This window comes from Zerene cesonia, chromosome 10 (assembly GCF_012273895.1).
Source record: "Zerene cesonia ecotype Mississippi chromosome 10, Zerene_cesonia_1.1, whole genome shotgun sequence".
NCBI classification, from domain to species: Eukaryota; Metazoa; Arthropoda; class Insecta; order Lepidoptera; family Pieridae; genus Zerene; species Zerene cesonia.
In genome coordinates this window covers 3,427,836-3,444,914 of record NC_052111.1, presented here as the reverse complement: position 1 = coordinate 3,444,914, position 17,079 = coordinate 3,427,836, and the positions used below count along the sequence as shown (strand labels likewise).

The 17,079-nt window shown below is 34.7% G+C and overlaps 3 protein-coding genes across 3 annotated transcripts; 2 read left to right on the top strand and 1 right to left on the bottom strand.

The window, feature by feature from the left end:
• The first annotated feature begins 192 nt into the window (after positions 1-192).
• Positions 193-1,066, top strand: LOC119829351 (cytochrome b-c1 complex subunit Rieske, mitochondrial-like). Its single transcript, XM_038351820.1, has one exon. It carries the CDS (start codon positions 193-195, stop codon positions 1,012-1,014), a length of 822 nt encoding a protein of 273 aa, XP_038207748.1. The 3' UTR covers positions 1,015-1,066.
• Positions 1,067-2,430: 1,364 nt separating this feature from the next.
• Positions 2,431-10,166, top strand: LOC119829232 (DNA-directed RNA polymerase II subunit RPB1). The gene is made up of 7 exons (XM_038351621.1): positions 2,431-2,566; positions 2,868-3,137; positions 3,220-3,526; positions 4,203-4,494; positions 4,641-8,068; positions 8,180-8,371; positions 8,603-10,166. The coding sequence occupies exons 1-7, from the start codon at positions 2,486-2,488 to the stop codon at positions 9,721-9,723; spliced, it is 5,691 nt and encodes a 1,896-aa protein (XP_038207549.1). The 5' UTR covers positions 2,431-2,485; the 3' UTR covers positions 9,724-10,166.
• An 866-nt stretch (positions 10,167-11,032) lies between these two features.
• Positions 11,033-15,506, bottom strand: LOC119829233 (acetylcholine receptor subunit beta-like 1). Its single transcript, XM_038351622.1, has 9 exons — positions 15,379-15,506; positions 14,545-14,681; positions 14,205-14,359; positions 13,943-14,033; positions 13,352-13,699; positions 13,081-13,274; positions 12,831-12,989; positions 12,344-12,608; positions 11,033-12,258 (listed from the first exon to the last, which is right to left on the bottom strand). The coding sequence occupies exons 1-9, from the start codon at positions 15,437-15,439 to the stop codon at positions 12,094-12,096; spliced, it is 1,575 nt and encodes a 524-aa protein (XP_038207550.1). The 5' UTR covers positions 15,440-15,506; the 3' UTR covers positions 11,033-12,093.
• Between the last annotated feature and the right edge of the window lie 1,573 nt (positions 15,507-17,079).

Here is a 17,079-nt window from a genome sequence, read left to right as displayed (position 1 = left end):
AATTGTTCACGCGGTCAAAGTTGCGGGTACCAGCTAGTTTTAAACTATATTTCATATAAATAGAATCCAAATGCATAATACCTATTTCTATTAAATTTTACTATCAAATCTTATTTGAACTGACATTTAACCATTGACAGTTTAACTTATATAATTTGTAAATTATCACTCAATTTTGTTACAGTTTTAAAAATGAACTTTTTATCAAATGGCTCTTTCATACGGTATGGAAATGTGAAATTGTGGGAAACCTGTTGTCGACAAATCCTACCATCTATAAGTTGTAATGAAATAAAATGTAATAAAACAAGGACCTATGCACAAGGATGTACAAAATTATACTTTAAAATTTATTGCTATACACGCAAACTTAGCCCTTTTTTTACACAAGTTCGATTTCAGAAAGATTACCCACAACTTCATCGTGATAATGAGTTTCCAAACTTTGATTATTATAGGAAAAACGAGTTCAAAGATCTTAGTAAGACAACATGGGGGGCTGGTAATCAAAAACCAGGATTCACTTATACAATCGGGTTCTTTGGATTGATGTGTGGAATGTACGGCGTAAAAGCAGAATTAGTTCATTTCATATCATATATGGCAGCTGCAGCTGATGTTCTCGCGCTTGCGTCCATTGAGGTTGATATATCTAATATTCCACCGGGTATGTGTCTTTCTTATAAGTGGAGAGGGAAACCCCTCTTCATAAAACACAGAACTGAAAGTGAGATCAATGCTGAGGCTGGAACTCCTCTTTCTTTACTACGAGACCCTCAGACGCCTGAACAACGCATGATCAAACAACAGTGGCTTATCGTTATTGGTATTTGCACACATTTAGGATGTGTTCCTGTACCCAATTCTGGTGATTACAACGGTGGTTTCTACTGCCCGTGCCATGGCAGTCATTATGATAATGCCGGTAGGACTCGGAAAGGCCCAGCTCCTTTAAATTTAGAAGTACCTTCTTATAGATTCGTTTCTGATAATGTTGTATTGGTTGGGGAATAAGTGGATTTTTAACATGTATTTCTACTTTTTTGGACGCAAAAGGACATACACGGAGTATAGATGCAAAATATTTAAACACATCCAAGATTTCTCGTTCAGGTGATTATTGCCAGTTGCGTGTTAGGCAGAGTATTGTATTTATATAAAATAGTGATTAGTGTATTACCTTTTTACCCTATAATAAAAGTAGAAATAAATCATATTTTGTGAGAAATTTTTATATGAAACTAGTCGATCGTCCCGGCTCTGCCCGGATATTAAGATTCCTGTTGTATCCAAGGGAGCATTTAATCGGCATAAAAAGTATCCTATCACCCAAGTCAGCTCATACCCTGTCTGTACACGAAATTTCATCAAAATCCGTTCAGTAGTTTCAGCGTGATTAGCGGACAAACATCTAAATAAACAAACTTATAAATTTATAATATTAGTGTGAAGTGTGATATAAGAATTAATGGGGTATTCAATTAATTGGGAAAGAAAAAGTGGAAAGGGTTATAGAAAAAACCTTGAAATATACATAAGCAAGCTATACAGCGCACATCGCTAAATAAGAACTCGAAGGCAAGTATTAAATAAAATAACCCATTATGGGGGGCAATGACAATGTCGTCATGATAAACTTTTAAGTTCGTACTAAGTAGTACATTTTTTCAATAAATTATTATAAAAGTCTTTGTCATAATTTTATATTAAATTCTTAAACCAGAACAATCTATACGTAATGTAAATCTCTCAATTCCAACAGCTATCGATATATTAAATATTCCCTGACGCATATATAGAACGTCCTTTTTCCATATATACAAAACAAAGATTAGTATAATGATACAAAAGTACCCTTACCATAGATAATCAAATCTGATCTACATTAAATCTGCTTACAATGGCACAACGGAAAGAAGTGATGCCCGCATTCTATAGCTTGCTTATGTATGCTATTAAGGGTGAAACCCACCCTCATCATCAGCCCATATAATAATATAATATTCCCATATGGGACGCAAGCCTTGAAGGTTCAGGCAAAAAGTACGGGTTAGAAAATGTGTTATCTCTAACGTTTTTTATTCATATAAATTATATCCTGGCGGGTAAACTCTTTATAAAGTAATGAGCAAAGATTTTCAATATCGCTAGGCTCAAGGATGTTTTGGCGCTTGGATGAGACTGTCAGGGGGACGCTAGTGTGCAATAAGTATTGTCGAGGCAAAAATCTGTTTCAGAGAGATTTTGAAAAAGTCTCCAAACTGTTTAATTTTGCACTTACTTAAGTTTTATCTACATCTACTTGTCAAAAGAATATATAGCATATCAATAGAATACATAGTATTTTTTTTCTAGATGTATATATTTTTTATCTGTTGTGTTGCATCTATGGTTTACTTTGTATATTACTTTATCTGTGGATTCAATTGACAAATGACTGGGTCTTCACGCGTTAGTCAATAGTCAATCACGAAAGATCGCCAAAATGGCGACTACGTGTGATTCGAAGGCGCCTTTGCGCCAAGTAAAAAGAGTACAGTTTGGTATTTTATCGCCAGATGAAATCGTAAGTACAATTAATACGTAATTAAAAACCCAAACACTGTTTTAATAAATTAAATGAATGTCTTAATGATTCTGGGAAAAAATTGTGCAACTAATAATTATTGTTCTATCTAATTTATCTATTGGACCTGCGTCATGTTTTCCTTGCAATGCTACATAAACAACTCGTAATCCGAATCATACTAAACTTAATTACTTTTTAAATTATTGTAGATTTTTATTAAAATAAGCTGTGTATATTCGAAAATAATAGTGTTAATAATTGAGATGGAGTCATTACTATTTTATGTAAAATGTTGCAGCGACGGATGTCAGTTACAGAAGGGGGCATACGCTTCCCTGAAACCATGGAAGGAGGAAGACCAAAGCTCGGTGGCCTCATGGATCCTCGACAAGGGGTGATAGATAGGACATCCAGATGTCAAACCTGTGCAGGGAACATGACCGAATGTCCTGGTCATTTTGGACACATAGACTTGGCAAAACCAGTGTTTCACATTGGATTCATAACAAAGACTATAAAAATTTTGAGATGTGTCTGCTTTTACTGTTCAAAACTTCTTGTCAGCCCGGTATTTATAAAATTGAAATTTAATGATTTTGATTATGATATTTGACATTAATATGAGATTAACATTGATGTGATCATTTCAGACAAATCCAAAAATTAAAGAAGTGGTTATGAAATCAAAGGGTCAGCCTCGTAAAAGGTTGACATATGTTTATGATTTATGTAAAGGAAAAAATATTTGTGAAGGTGGTGAAGACATGGATATTGGAAAGGAAGGTGAAGAAGGTAAAAGGGGAACAGGCCATGGTGGTTGCGGTCATTACCAACCATCTATAAGGAGACAAGGTTTAGATCTTACGGCAGAATGGAAACATGCTAATGAAGACACTCAAGAAAAGAAAATAACAATAACAGCAGAAAGAGTTTGGGAAATACTTAAACAAATTACAGGTAATAAAATGAATTACATTTGGGAAAAAGTGTTTTCTTATCTTCAATTAAATGCATGCCATGTATCCACAGATGGACAATGATTTGCTTATCCTGTTAAGCAATAATTACTAAGTTTACATTTTTGATGAACGGGTTAAATTAACTATACTACCTTAATAGACCTGTTAACTTTCTTGAAATTTTGCCAAATATAAATTCAGTTTTTTTATTTATGAAGAATTCATTGACATAATATCAATAGTAATCAAAAACACTCACATAGTTGATTAAAATGTCATCAAAAAATGCCCCAACAATGTTGAATTAGGCTTAGTTGATTGTCTGTAACACCAATGTTCTATAACTTTGTTGATTAAATAGACCATGTCCTTGTCATGTTGAATGAAATAAATCCCTGTTATCATGTTATCTTGGGTTCTAGAACCTTATTAACCCGACATGTAAGGCTAGGTAACATACAGTAAGTAATAGAAGGACACTCCTTCTATTTTAATGTGATTTTTTTTTTGATTAGGTACTTTACAATTTCAAATAATTTTATATGATGTAATGATATTTATACAAATTCCTGAACCTGAGTATGTTTAATTGGTAAAGTATATTCACATTTCTTATCATTCAAATAAAAAAAGTCATAATGTATATTGATATTTTCAATTCTGGTTCATTACAGATGAAGAATCTTTTATCCTGGGTATGGATCCTAAGTTTGCAAGACCAGATTGGATGATTGTTACTGTATTGCCAGTACCACCTCTTTCTGTAAGACCTGCTGTAGTTATGTTTGGATCAGCCAAAAATCAAGACGATTTGACTCACAAACTTGCTGACATTATAAAAGCTAACAATGAGCTGATGAGGAATGAACAGACAGGAGCTGCAGCCCACGTACTTGCAGATAATATTAGAATGCTACAATTTCATGTTGCAACATTTGTGGATAATGATATGCCAGGAATGCCAAAGTGAGTTTGGGATGCTCCATGTTGTGATAGTTTTATAAGAATTTTTTTTTAATTAGGAGACTAAGTTATTAAATACATTTGTACAATCTTTTTTATCGACTTTGTATTTTTATTACTGCATATATATGATGTTGATTATTTTACAGAGCTATGCAGAAATCAGGAAAACCACTCAAAGCTATTAAAGCACGATTAAAAGGAAAAGAAGGAAGAATTAGAGGAAATCTTATGGGAAAACGAGTTGACTTTTCAGCTCGAACTGTAATCACACCTGATCCAAATTTACGTATTGATCAAGTAGGAGTACCAAGATCAATAGCTCAAAATTTGACATTCCCTGAATTAGTTACACCATTTAACATTGACAGAATGCAAGAACTAGTGAGAAGAGGTAATGCACAATATCCTGGTGCAAAATATATTGTACGTGACAATGGAGAGAGAATTGATTTAAGGTTTCATCCAAAACCCTCGGATCTACATTTACAATATGGCTATAAAGTTGAACGTCATTTGAGAGATGATGATTTGGTGATCTTCAACCGGCAACCCACTCTACACAAAATGAGTATGATGGGTCACAGAGTAAAAGTATTGCCTTGGTCAACATTCCGTATGAATTTGAGTTGCACATCACCATATAATGCTGATTTTGATGGAGATGAAATGAATCTTCATGTACCACAGTCAATGGAAACCCGTGCAGAGGTTGAGAACATCCACATAACACCCAGACAGATTATTACACCACAAGCCAATAAGCCCGTCATGGGTATTGTACAAGATACGCTTACAGCTGTGAGAAAAATGACAAAAAGGGATGTTTTTCTTACAAAAGAACAGGTTATGAATCTTCTCATGTTCTTACCCACATGGGACGGTAAAATTCCGCAACCTTGTATATTAAAACCGACACCTCTTTGGACTGGTAAACAAATTTTTACTTTAATTATTCCTGGAAATGTAAACATGGTTCGAACACATTCCACCCATCCAGATGAGGAAGATGATGGGCCATACAAATGGATTTCACCAGGGGACACAAAAGTTGTTGTAGAACATGGAGAGTTGCTAATGGGTATTTTGTGTAAGAAGTCTTTGGGTGCTTCTGCTGGTTCACTTTTACATATTTGCATGTTAGAGTTAGGACACGAAACTGCTGGTCGTTTCTATGGCAACATTCAAACAGTAATTAACAACTGGCTACTTCTGGAAGGTCATTCAATTGGTATAGGAGACACTATTGCTGATCCTCAAACATACCAAGAAATCCAACGTGCGATCGTAAAAGCCAAAGACGACGTAATAGAGGTTATTCAAAAAGCTCATAATATGGAGTTAGAGCCGACACCTGGTAACACATTGAGGCAGACTTTCGAAAATCAAGTAAATCGCATATTGAACGATGCTCGTGACAAAACTGGTGGTTCAGCTAAAAAATCTCTCACTGAGTACAACAACCTCAAAGCTATGGTGGTGTCTGGTTCTAAAGGATCCAATATTAACATCTCTCAGGTTATTGCTTGTGTAGGACAGCAAAACGTTGAAGGTAAACGAATACCATTTGGTTTTCGTAAAAGAACCTTGCCACATTTCATCAAAGATGATTATGGTCCAGAATCCAGAGGGTTTGTTGAAAACTCTTATCTTGCAGGCTTAACGCCATCAGAGTTCTATTTCCACGCTATGGGTGGGCGTGAAGGTCTTATTGATACTGCTGTAAAAACAGCTGAAACTGGATATATTCAGCGTCGTCTTATAAAGGCTATGGAGTCTGTAATGGTACATTATGATGGTACAGTCCGTAATTCTGTAGGGCAACTTATTCAGTTGCGTTACGGTGAAGACGGATTAGCTGGTGAAACAGTAGAATTTCAAAATCTACCGACCATTAAACTGTCAAACAAAGCATTTGAAAAGAAGTTCAAATTCGATCCAACAAATGAAAGATACCTCAAGAGAATTTTCAGTGAAGATATAATTAAAGAACTAACAGAATCTGGCTATGTTATTGCTGATTTAGAAAGTGAATGGGATCAATTAGGGAAAGATAGACAAGTGTTACGTGAAATCTTCCCAAGTGGAGAATCTAAAGTTGTGCTGCCTTGTAATTTCAGAAGAATGATTTGGAATGTCCAAAAAATTTTCCATATCAATAAAAGATCACCTACTGACCTGAGTCCTATAAAAGTGATTCAGGGTGTAAAAGATTTATTAAAGAAGTGTGTTATTGTGGCTGGTGAAGATAGACTTTCTAAGCAAGCTAATGAGAATGCCACATTGCTATTCCAGTGTCTTGTAAGGTCTACTTTGTGTACCAAATTTGTGTCAGAAGATTATAGGCTATCAACTGAGGCATTTGAATGGTTGATAGGAGAAATAGAAACTCGTTTCCAACAAGCACAAGTAAATCCAGGTGAAATGGTTGGAGCCTTAGCTGCTCAATCTTTAGGAGAACCAGCCACGCAAATGACATTGAATACTTTCCACTTTGCTGGTGTGTCATCCAAAAACGTAACCCTTGGTGTACCACGTCTTAAGGAAATTATCAATATTTCCAAAAAACCTAAAGCTCCTTCCCTTACCGTTTTTCTTACTGGTGGTGCAGCCCGAGATGCCGAAAAGGCTAAGAATGTTCTGTGTCGACTTGAGCATACGACACTGCGAAAAGTCACCGCTAATACTGCTATTTACTATGATCCAGATCCACAAAATACTGTTATTGCTGAAGATCAAGAGTTTGTTAATGTGTACTATGAAATGCCTGATTTTGATCCCACAAAAATTTCACCGTGGTTATTACGTATTGAATTAGATCGTAAAAGGATGACAGATAAGAAACTTACTATGGAACAAATAGCAGAAAAAATTAATGCTGGTTTTGGTGATGATTTGAATTGCATTTTCAATGACGATAATGCTGAAAAGCTGGTACTTCGTATAAGGATAATGAACAATGAGGAAAGCAAATTCCAGGACAATGATGAGGAAACAGTTGATAAGATGGAGGATGATATGTTCCTGAGATGTATAGAGGCTAATATGCTTTCTGATATGACACTGCAGGGTATTGAAGCTATTGCAAAAGTGTATATGCATTTACCACAGACTGAAGCTAAAAAACGTATTATTATTACGGAACAGGGTGAATTTAAAGCCATTGCTGAATGGTTGTTGGAAACTGATGGAACATCCTTAATGAAAGTACTTTCTGAACGTGATGTAGATCCAGTCAGAACCTTCAGTAACGATATTTGTGAAATTTTCCAAGTTCTGGGTATTGAAGCTGTACGTAAATCTGTGGAAAAAGAAATGAATGCTGTGTTACAATTCTATGGGCTGTACGTAAACTATCGACACTTGGCTTTGCTTTGTGACGTCATGACTGCTAAAGGTCATCTTATGGCTATCACTCGTCACGGCATTAACAGGCAGGACACAGGTGCCTTGATGAGATGTTCTTTTGAAGAAACAGTAGATGTTCTATTAGATGCAGCAAGTCACGCTGAAGTGGATCCGATGAGAGGAGTCTCAGAAAATATTATTATGGGTCAACTTCCAAGAATGGGAACAGGTACAATTTCTATTAATTTTATTCTAAAATGTTTTACTAAATTTTCCAAATTATTATAATTTTGGCTGGTATTAATATTGTAGGTTAATAACCGTTAACCATTTATTTTAGGTTGCTTTGATTTACTGCTTGATGCTGAGAAATGTAAACATGGTATGGAGATGGGTGGTCTCGGTGTTGGTATGGGAGTCGGCGGAGGAATGTTCTTTGGAGTCGGCACGCCTTCCATGACCCCATTGATGACTCCGTGGTCAAATCAAAACACGCCTGGATATGGAAGCAGTGTTTGGTCTCCTGGTCAAGGTAAATTTTAATATTATTGTTATTTATTAAGGATCGAATTTGCATTTTCTATATAGCACAATAATATTTAATCATTATTGAGGAAAAGAACTTGGGTAGTAAATGAAAACAAATTTTGTTATAATTAAATTTTCGTTACAAAATTTCAACACAAACATTGGAATTTTCTTGTAAAGTTATTGTTAATTTACATAATGCATAAGTTAATTGGTCCCGTGTTATTCTTTTCAGTCGGTAGCAGCATGACACCAGGGCCATCATTTTCACCATCTGGTGCGTCAGACGCGTCGGGCATGTCGCCGTCATACAGCGCGTGGTCTCCGCAGCCCGGCTCGCCCGGCTCGCCTGGAGCTCCACTTTCCCCGTACGCTTCTCCCGCGGGAGCCTCGCCATCTTACTCCCCCACCAGTCCCGTATACGTCGGCGCTTCGCCCAGCCTCACGCCGACATCACAGCACTACTCGCCCACGAGCCCATCCTACTCGCCCACATCGACACACTATTCTCCGACCTCGCCGATCTTCACTCCAACCTCGCCCGGCTATTCTCCTACTTCACCTGGATATTCGCCGACGTCACCGTCGTATTCACCGACTTCGCCAAGCTATTCACCCACATCTCCGAGTTATTCACCTACTAGTCCGGCGTATTCACCAACATCGCCCAGCTATTCGCCGACATCCCCAAACTACTCGCCGACCAGCTCGTCTTATTCGCCCACAAATCCCTCTTATTCACCTACGAGCAGAGTATACTCGCCTACATCTCCTGCTTACTCTCCGTCGTCTCCTAGTTATTCCCCCAACGGGCCGGTGTACAGCCCAGCTTCGCACAGCTATTCACCATCGTCACCCAATTACACATCGGCCTCTCCGGCTTATTCGCCTACAAGTCATTCGTATACACCAACATCGCCGCAGTATTCCCCAACCTCACCAAGCTACACACCATCGTCTCCAAAGTACTTTCCGACGTCTCCAAAGTATTCGCCGACGTCGCCCTCTTTATCTGGAGGAAGTCCAACTTATTCCAGTCCCCAATATTCTCCCACAAGCCCACAATATTCACCCAGTCCAGCATATTCCCCATCTTCCCCGCAGCACCCTGGCAGCACTCATTATTCACCATCATCTCCAAACTACTCTTCATCATCACCCAACTATTCATCGCCAGGTTACTCTCCGTCTTCAACCAAGTATTCCCCTACGTCGCCAACATTTACACCGACATCCCATAATTATTCTCCCCTATCTCCTGCTTACTCGCAATCATCTGGCGGTCCTTCGACTTATTCTCCTACTTCTCCTACTTTTACACCAACGTCACCTACATATGATGATGGTGATGATTAAACTTAAAATGAAAATTATGTGAGTGTAATTCACCTAAAAGGTTAAAAATATGGCACTAAGCATACAAATATTTTATTGTTATTTGAATATTTTTACTTATCATTTTCTTGTGTAAGTTTCATGCACAATATTAAATAATATTCAAGAGACCCTATATCACTAACTTTTCCTGGTCCAAAAGATGTCTCCTCGATGCAAAGATCAACATCATAATTATAATTATGTATAAGCATTAATTTTGTTATATTTTAAAGAATTATATAAAAATATTCAAACTATTTTGGATAAAAAAAAAATTACAAAACATCTTCTAAGTTATAAAAACGTTTGAAATGTAATCTGAATAACAAAAAAAGTGATTATGATTGCAATCATAATTACCTATTAGGATATAAATGTTAATTAAATAAGTGTTTCAAAAATAAAGAATTTGTAATAATTGATCTTGTTTTTTATTTCATAAATAATGTTTTTCAAATACTGTATTTCAATTATTATTCAGGAATAAGCTTTCGTATTGCTTATTGTTGAATAAAACAAAAACTAAATGGTTCAAGATTTAGACTACGGCAACCCAGGAAAGGATTGTAATAGGTTAAGAAAATAAGATAAACTATGAATCAAAAAAGCTCCTTTTTAATCAATTACAATAATTCCATGGAGTTGATTTTAATTTTGAACTTATTATGCAATATTAGCGAAAGGAAAGATGCCCTAAATGTTAAAATGACTGCATGTTATTTGTAAAATGTATTTTAATTATAAATGTATGTCATCGTGCTATCTCTTAGTTTTCTGTATAAAGAGCGCAGTATTTGTTTTGAGCTAAAATTATTTAAGCTTTGACATCTAATCGTTGTTGTTTATTTTTTTAGGCTTATAAATGCGACGGCGAAAACCGCGAAATATCTATAATATTTATCATGTTCAGAACTTTCCGACACAACCAAACCGGCCGATCTGTAAGTGTAGACTCATAGATTATACACTTATATACTTGTAGACTGGTTGGGAATCCTCTCTTTTTCCACGGGGGAATTTCACCGCCTTCTTCTGTGAGTAGAGATACATAAACCTTTCCCATTTTATTTTAATAGATTTTGCTGAAGAAAAAAAGAATATTGAATGAATTTCCAAGTAATCTCTTAAAAAAAATCAATGACGCATCGAGGAGTAAGCGGAACTACATCTACATCCCTAAATTTGTTTGTTCTTTTTGGCTCCTACTTACCTTTTATTTTTGGTAGTAAAATGATGGAGACTATAAATAAAACTATAATCTGTTTTCAAAACGACAAATCTATTGTCTTCCTCGTAACAATAGATCATGCATTAAATAGATTTATACTATAACAGGTAGATAGAGCTACATAAAAAGAAACAATAATTTTCAATAGGTACCTTTATTCTATTTAAGTTTTAATTTTTAATGCCGGCGATGGCAATTCAAGTGTAGGTACTTAGTAATACTGCAATGAATAAAAATTGTATAAAATCTAATTTCCTAAATTTTACTATTGCTGAAATGAAGAGAAGAGCATTTAACGGACCTCTTTAGTCACAGAGCATCATAAAGCGAACATTAATATGAAGCAACATAAGAAAATATTTATAATAAGGTTTTTATGTTTTGCTTTGTTAACTAGATAGTTCACCAGAATTGTCACCACTGACGCCTTAAGTACCTAAATTAACACTTGAAAATCTACTTCATATCCAATTTGACAAAGTATAAAATTACATAAAGTTGTCATGGTGGATACTTTTAATAAAACGAACACAGCCATTTCATAATTCTATCAGTTACATTTAGCCTACTTATGTTAGTAATAAATAGATACACAGCTAAAGCGCTAAGGGTATTCAATACATTATTCAAAATTTGGTATCTAAAAACACACTTTAATGTTATACATACAAGTAACAATATATTTGAGCCTTTTACGACGCGAAATTTATTTTAAGAGAAAAGTTGATAAATTTGATTAATTGAGCATAAAATTTACTAAGGAATAGTTTTTTTTGTTTAATAAATATTGAACAATTATAAATAAAGTAAAATACATAATTAAACAAATTTAATTTTCTTGCTTTTCTACACATACCACTATTTTTTTACTCTAGCATTTTTATGAGGTGAATTTTACATAACATAGGTATTCGTATTACCTATAAGAACAATATGATAAGTATAATTATAAGTGATTTTACTGTTTGACAACTGATTAGTTGCAGGCGATAAGAAAAAATATTGTTATGTCTCCCTATCATGACTTAAATAATTTATTTTAATAATACTAAATTTTTATTAGATATAGTTAAATTTGTTTATAGCCATATCATCAAGCGTTAGTTTTGAAGTATAAGTTTTTATTTTCCTCTGTATATTTCGATGATTCGGTCTTGATCTACGTATTCAAAGATATGTGGAGCGTCCATTAATATTCCAACAGTACCGGCTGTCGTCACTAAGAAAAATATATAGAGCTGAAGTCTATCGATCACCATTGCGACATATTTCCAATCTTCTCGTGTCTAAAATAGAAAATATGAAAATTTAACAATAATCAGTAAATGGTTTTTACATTTGACATATTTAACATCAGCGGTATGATGTTACCTGTATGTAAAGGTCCTCGTTTCGTAGGTGTTCTGCGATAAATTCAACAGCCTCAGTTGCTTTAGCCGCTTCAGGTGATAAAAGTAATGAATCAGAGCTTTCCGACTCCCGTCTTTCTCCAAGCCCAAGGCCACCGAGAGCGCCTAGCCCCCCTAGGGCTCCAACCTCTCCTCCTCCACCAGCTGCTCTACTTATTTTGCAGTTTGGGTGATGTAAATCTGATAACTCCATTGCTTCCATTTTACTTTGCTTCGCTCCGATGGCGCTGTTGATAATAAAATACAGTCAGTACAGTATTCATTCTAGTACTTTTTAAGAGCTATTTGTTATATGACGATATTTGGTAAAATGAAAAATTTTACGGTTATGTATTTTGCAAAAAACTATTGACAAAATTAAGTAGTACCTTATATTTATAGTAAGAATAAAGTTACTTTTATTTAAATCGTTAAGTCGTTTTGAATACTATGCAAAAATTTTAACAAACCTTATGTGTTTCGGTAAATCATGAGGCGCAGCAGCGTGCGGTGGTGCCCCCATTCCAGGCATTTCCATCATCCATCTGAGACGCGTCTTTCGGGGTCGTCGCATTATTAAAAGGGTCGGTAAGTAGTTGAGAAAGACGCTGCGTATCCAAAGAGGCATTCTGCAAGGTTTATAAAAAATTATATTATATTAAGTCTTATGTATACATATTATATGTTATGCATCCAAAATATGCTTGAGGTAATTTTTACCTGTGCGTTCTTGGGCCTCGGAAATTCCAGTTGATGATAATTACAGTGACGAGAATACTCACAGTATTCATGATAAATGTAAACAACAGATATTTGGCAATAAGTGGAAGCACTAAAGACGTCGGGGGAAGAATCTTTGACACTAGCAATAGGAACACAACCAACGATAGAAGAATGCTGATACCCAAGGTAACCTATAACAAAAGGTGGTGGTTAATATACTTATATACCTATATAATTTCAAAATTATATGCTTTTGTTCAAGACAAACCTTTTCTCCGGCTTCAGCAGGCAGGTAAAATACAAGAACGCAAAGGAACGATATAAGCACAGTGGGCAAAATTAAATTAACCGTATAAAATAGAGTTTTCCTTCTTATGATTATATAAAAGGTAATATCGGTTTCTGTTGGATGATTGCCTTCATAAATGTTCAAATAAGCGGGTACTTCTATTATATCCCAGGTTCCAGATTTCCAGTAATCGGATAAATCGACGAAATTTTTATTGTTGTATAGTGCAAGGGACACTTGATCGCCATTGAAAGTCCAAGAGCCGAATTTCATAATGCACGTTTGTTGATCAAATGGAAAATAGGTAACATCAATTGTACATGAACTCTGGAAAAAAATGGTTTATTATAATGATGAAATTACTATTCAATACTGAATTATAGGAAATGTTATAATTTACTATTGAATTTGCTTAATTCGATACCCATAGAAGCTCAGCTTTCAAGCAAAAATAATCCGTTCTGGAGCAACAATACCACAGACAGACACACACATAGAGACGTCAAACTAAAAACTTGTTACAACACCCCGCCATTTTTGGGTTGGTGGTTTAAAACTACAAATAATTACCTGATAAATAGCCGGTGGAACCCAAAGAACTTCTCCATTTGGATAAATTAAAACGTTGGATTTATATCGAACTTCATAGTTGCCATCGGCGCTAAAAGTAAGTAATTATACATTAACGTATATGATACATAGGATTGATATTAGGAAAGATCCTCTTTAGTAGTATTAAGTCGGGACTAGGGACAAAACACAATACTTTGTATGCCGTATCTTACTTATCATACCTTCCTTTAAAAAAAAATATTCTGATAATAATATTTACTTGTTGAAAAGTACTATGTCCGGTTTCCAAACTTTATCAGGCGGCAACCGAAGTACTCCGATACCCCCATAATCAGCTTCGTCCCACATTAATTGGTAGTCCATCCATACTAAACGCAGCCATACATTTGATTTCATAATTTGATTTTTCTCGTTCTGTAAATGAATCAACGATATAAATCTTAAGGAGAAATGATAATATCATACAAAATCTTATCATAACGTTGCAATCATGATGCTCGAATGTAGTTATGTCGTCATAATTAGCTTTTTAAATTTCAACAGGAAGAAGGACCAGTTTAAAACTTGAATGATGTGGGATGCAATATTTTTTTACTTACAACATTAATGAGTTGAACAAAGGCAAGGCCAAATCGAACGTCTACTTTTTGCGTCATGTTCTGGACAGGTCGGATGAGTTTGTTGTACCCGCGAAAAAGATCGCGGACCAACCGCTCTTCGTCCTCCGAACACCATCCTATAAAATAAATTCACAATCATTATTCTAATATAACGTATGTATCAGTATGTATGAAACTCTGGAGACTGGAAGCACTCTGAAACCTTTAAATTGTAAATATTGAAAAATAAATTTAAGAAGCAGTAAGTCTTTTCAAAACTTTATTACTTAAATGGAAAAGATTCAACTGGTAAAATATATATTCATCTAGATAGAATATGATAAAATAAAGTAAGAATGTGGGTCGCAATGTTTTAAAAATTCACACCTTTGGATGCTGCAGTCGCGGCAGATCAATAGGGTGCAAATCGTGAGATAAAGTTTACGAAGATCAATTCGTGTTAATGTTCTCAACATTTGATTATTTGAAGTTTTAAATAAGCAGAATTCTTAAAGCAGTGTAGTTAGTAGTGACAGTAAAATAAAATTCTAAAAAATTTTTCATAGTAGTGTTTTTTTTTCATTATATATCTTTGTGTGGTAACATTTTTGTTATGTATTTGTAATAAATTTGTACAGTTATTCTACAACAATATATACTATAGTGAACAAACATGTATGTATAAGAACCTATTATTTCATACTTAAACGGTAATTTCTGTTTCGCGTTGTATTATTGGCACATTTGGCATATTAATAAATTTTATAGGGAACAGATTTAGGATTTGATTTCATACATTAAAATTAGAAAATTGTAATAGTAACTTATAGGTACCTGTGTAAAGTGCGGTTAAGAGTGCTAACGCGAGCAAAGGGGCACGCGAGCCCGCCAACATGGCGCTGGCCACTGCCGCACGCGGCCGCGCCGCGCCCCTGTGCCGGCGTGCGCCGGCCTGCCGCACGCCGGCGCCACACATCTTTCATCTAACTCGCTTAATGCCATTGATTCTCAACAAATTCTGTTTTATAATAATTAATATAAGGGACGTGCCACATCATTTGTAATTTTACAACGAGATGCACGGTAGATGTTACGTTTCACGTATACTTAGAAGGAATATTTAACTCTTAAATAGTGATTCGTAATCACTGTAAAAGTGTTTAACAGTATTTTTTTAATAAATAAATCATATATTTCTTTCTCCTCACAATTCACAAATAAGGATTAGTACTGATTCCCAAAATCCAAGTGCTAGGAATAGGTGTTTGTTTATTTTTTATGGTAAAAAAAAGTGAAGTCCCGTGTCTCCTAGAGGGGTATGGGGCAGATGATGTACATCCGTTTCACTGATCGATTTTCTTTACGGTAAACATAGGTATACTTAATTATCTAACCCTATACAAACTATCAAAGGTCCTTAAATAAATAGAGAACAAATATTTTTTTGTCTAGTTTGTAGAATGTAAAATGTATGTATGTAACTTTTCTCCATGAGGGGTCGAATCAGTTTATCAATAGGTATATAAAAATAAATTATTGCAGCATAGCCACATTGTTGCAGCATTTAAATCGATATATAAATTATCTTCTGGAATGTTGTAAATTTTGTACGACTTATGTATTACTTTATTCAGGTTTCTAATGTCGTGAGAAGTAGCATAATACTAATAGCAAATACAATGAATTTTTTTTTAATTATCCTTGCAATGTATCTAATGAGGAGGTGGGATTTAGGTAAAATTATTATTTTACTCTAATATATACCATCTACCGTCTCAGTTGTCCTCATATAATCTTTGTTTATTTTTAATGGGCTCTCTTATTTATAATATAATATATAGAACGGAAATCGTTTAAATTAATTTTAAATGTGCACTTGATATAAATTATAGTAGTTATATTATTTAAATACAACAATAAATAAATTATAGTATTTAGAACATCCCATGTTTCGACTATTAAATTAATCTAGTTATGTAACTTAGGTATGTTATTATACAATATAAGTAAACAATCTTAAGCTGCCTTATATAATCACATTATGCTTAATCTCATAATGGGTTGGTATGTTAATTAAGTATAATCTATGTAATAAAGATTATCGGAGAATTATAAATCTGTATTATATTTTTCAATAAATGTCTGTGATTGGTATCGTGATTTAATAACAAAAATTGTGAAATTTACAGCATTGATTTGAAGATTTCTCTACTTTTTTTATTGTATTATATATTTTATACTGCATATATATATGCTAATATAGATGCTGTACACCTAATATTAGATATTTTCCTCTTTGTTGAGTTGTTTGAGCCCTGCAGTAATTTCTGTTGTTGGTTCCGAAGCAAGACGACGCGCATGTGCGGTTATCCCTAGGGAACGCATCGATTGTCTTCAGCTACTCAGGCTGTTCCCAGGCGTTTCGGAAATATATAGGTCAGGGCTATTCATTTCGACGTTCTTTCAGTTATTAAATTATAATCCATAGCAAACAGGATTCTTGCTAAAGGTTTCATATGATTGAAATAATACACG

Bases quoted from the DNA above. Each gene is read 5' to 3' on its own strand.
- LOC119829351 (XM_038351820.1), top strand. From the start codon at position 193: ATGAACTTTTTATCAAATGGCTCTTTCATACGGTATGGAAATGTGAAA.
- LOC119829232 (XM_038351621.1), top strand. From the start codon at position 2,486: ATGGCGACTACGTGTGATTCGAAGGCGCCTTTGCGCCAAGTAAAAAGA. The intron at 3,527-4,202 runs GTAATAAAATGA...GGTTCATTACAG, and splicing joins AATACTTAAACAAATTACAG to ATGAAGAATCTTTTATCCTG. The intron at 8,069-8,179 runs GTACAATTTCTA...CATTTATTTTAG, and splicing joins ACTTCCAAGAATGGGAACAG to GTTGCTTTGATTTACTGCTT.
- LOC119829233 (XM_038351622.1), bottom strand. From the start codon at position 15,439: ATGTTGGCGGGCTCGCGTGCCCCTTTGCTCGCGTTAGCACTCTTAACC. The intron at 13,700-13,942 runs GTAATTATTTGT...ATTTTTTTCCAG, and splicing joins TTCCACCGGCTATTTATCAG to AGTTCATGTACAATTGATGT. The intron at 12,990-13,080 runs GTAAAAATTACC...TAAACCTTGCAG, and splicing joins CGAGGCCCAAGAACGCACAG to AATGCCTCTTTGGATACGCA.